The following is a 1,736-nucleotide window of genomic DNA, read 5'->3' as shown; positions in this document are numbered from 1 at the left end:
AACCTAACTGCTTGCACTAAAGCCAGCTATCTGGGTTCGTCCTTTTTCCCGCTCGCTCATTCTGTGTTTGAGCAACCAAAACATTGAAGTGCCTTAGATTTAGTGTTACTTATTTATCTACTTTATATTTCATTTGTATTTTGTAGCATTCATGTGCACGGCAAAGTAAGAATTTCATTGCACACGGAAACACGTTTCCGAACTGTGCATATGACAAATAAACACTTGAATGTGCGGCGCCAACTCAACCGATGGCTCTAACCATCAGGGGCAACTTGGGGGATCAGTGTCTTGCCCAAGGACACTTCGATACGTGGACCGCAGGCACCGAGATTCAAACCTCTGACCCTCCGGTTGGGAGACAACTGCTCTACCCACTGAACCAGAGTCATCCCCGTGTTGATCATATTCACCTTGATGGAAATAATAGATCCAGATACCAGGATCATAAACTTGTCTAAGACAAGTCTTCCCTCCCATGTTGAAGCCAATCATTTATGTTCTACAGACACAAGAAATCAAAGAGTCTTTTGAAAAGTTGGTAAAAATCAGATGGAAGTCCAAAATATCAATGAGAGCATGAACCACAATGTGCTGGTTTGTTGATGCTACATGCTGTATCCTTTGGTGTTTTATTTGCAGTAAGTTGGCCACTGTAAATTGTACTTTTCTAAATTAATTTTGAATTTTGTTTAACTTACATGTTGTAACAAATGTATAAAGTCAGCTTTATGTTACAAATGCTGAAAGCAACAACCAGGGTCCAAAACTAAAATGTAGATGCAGGTATATTTTCGATTTGGTGAGTGAATCTCAGATGACTACCTGCCAGACTGGTGGATAAATGATAACGCATAGACTTTAGTTGATATGTGTATCTGAGAATTTGCTAAGTAGTTTAGATGAGTACCAATTGGTTTATTGGACTGAGAAAGAGATTAGTTTGATGCTGAGTGGCATATGTTGAAAAGCCAAAGAGGATCAGACCCTGACACTATTAGTCAAGCACTCAGATGAGAGCCGCTCCTATTTTTAGCCACTCCTGTCCGAACAGTTAAAGCTTGGTGGAGCATCATCATCACAAAGAGAACAGGATACAGACACAGCAAAGAGGACATCTGTCTACACTTATCCCTGTGCTGCTGACAGAGAACACATCAGTAAGCAGAACAAGCAGCAGGCAAACAAGAAAGAGGCCGACAAACAAGAAGTCAGACAAGTTTAACAATGAACTTTGTCAACTCAGATCTTGACAAAAACAACAGCTTTGTTCGTCCTGCCTATTTTATAATAAGTGGTTTTTCTGGCATCCCAAATATCAAGTATTATTATGTCTTTCTCTTTTTACTGTTTATAGTTTCAGTGATGGGAAACACAGTTGTGATGGTAATAATATGCTTGGATCAGAATCTGAGAGCTCCAAAATATATTGCAGTTTTTAACCTGGCATTTACAGACCTGCTTGGTAGCTCTGCTTTGTTGCCAAAGGTTCTTGACATTTTCCTGTTTGTCCATCCCTACATCTCCTACAATGACTGCTTTACATTTCTTTTCTTCTTCTACACCTGCCTTGTGATGCAGGCTCTTAACCTGGTTGCACTTGCCTATGACAGAATGATAGCCATCATCTTCCCGCTGCACTATCATGTGAAGGTGACCCACAGGTTCATGTTTCTTTTTATTGGCTTTTTCTGGCTCCTTGCCATTACTGTTACACTGACTGCAGTCGGCCTTCT

At 40.5% G+C, this 1,736-nt stretch overlaps 1 protein-coding gene across 1 annotated transcript in view; it reads left to right on the top strand.

Annotated features, from left to right (window-relative positions):
- The first annotated feature begins 1,227 nt into the window (after window positions 1–1,227).
- LOC109952941 (olfactory receptor 7D2-like) overlaps window positions 1,228–1,736 on the top strand; it is a 931-nt gene continuing 422 nt past the window's right edge. Inside the window, 1 exon segment of the mRNA XM_020588266.1 lies at window positions 1,228–1,736. Within this exon segment, the coding sequence (XP_020443922.1) occupies window positions 1,228–1,736 (509 nt within the window).

The sequence above is a fragment of the Monopterus albus genome, unplaced genomic scaffold (assembly GCF_001952655.1).
Source record: "Monopterus albus unplaced genomic scaffold, M_albus_1.0 scaffold521.1, whole genome shotgun sequence".
Classification (NCBI taxonomy): domain Eukaryota; kingdom Metazoa; phylum Chordata; class Actinopteri; order Synbranchiformes; family Synbranchidae; genus Monopterus; species Monopterus albus.
Note: the sequence above shows the minus strand (reverse complement) of the source record. Positions and strands in the feature narration are given on the sequence as shown.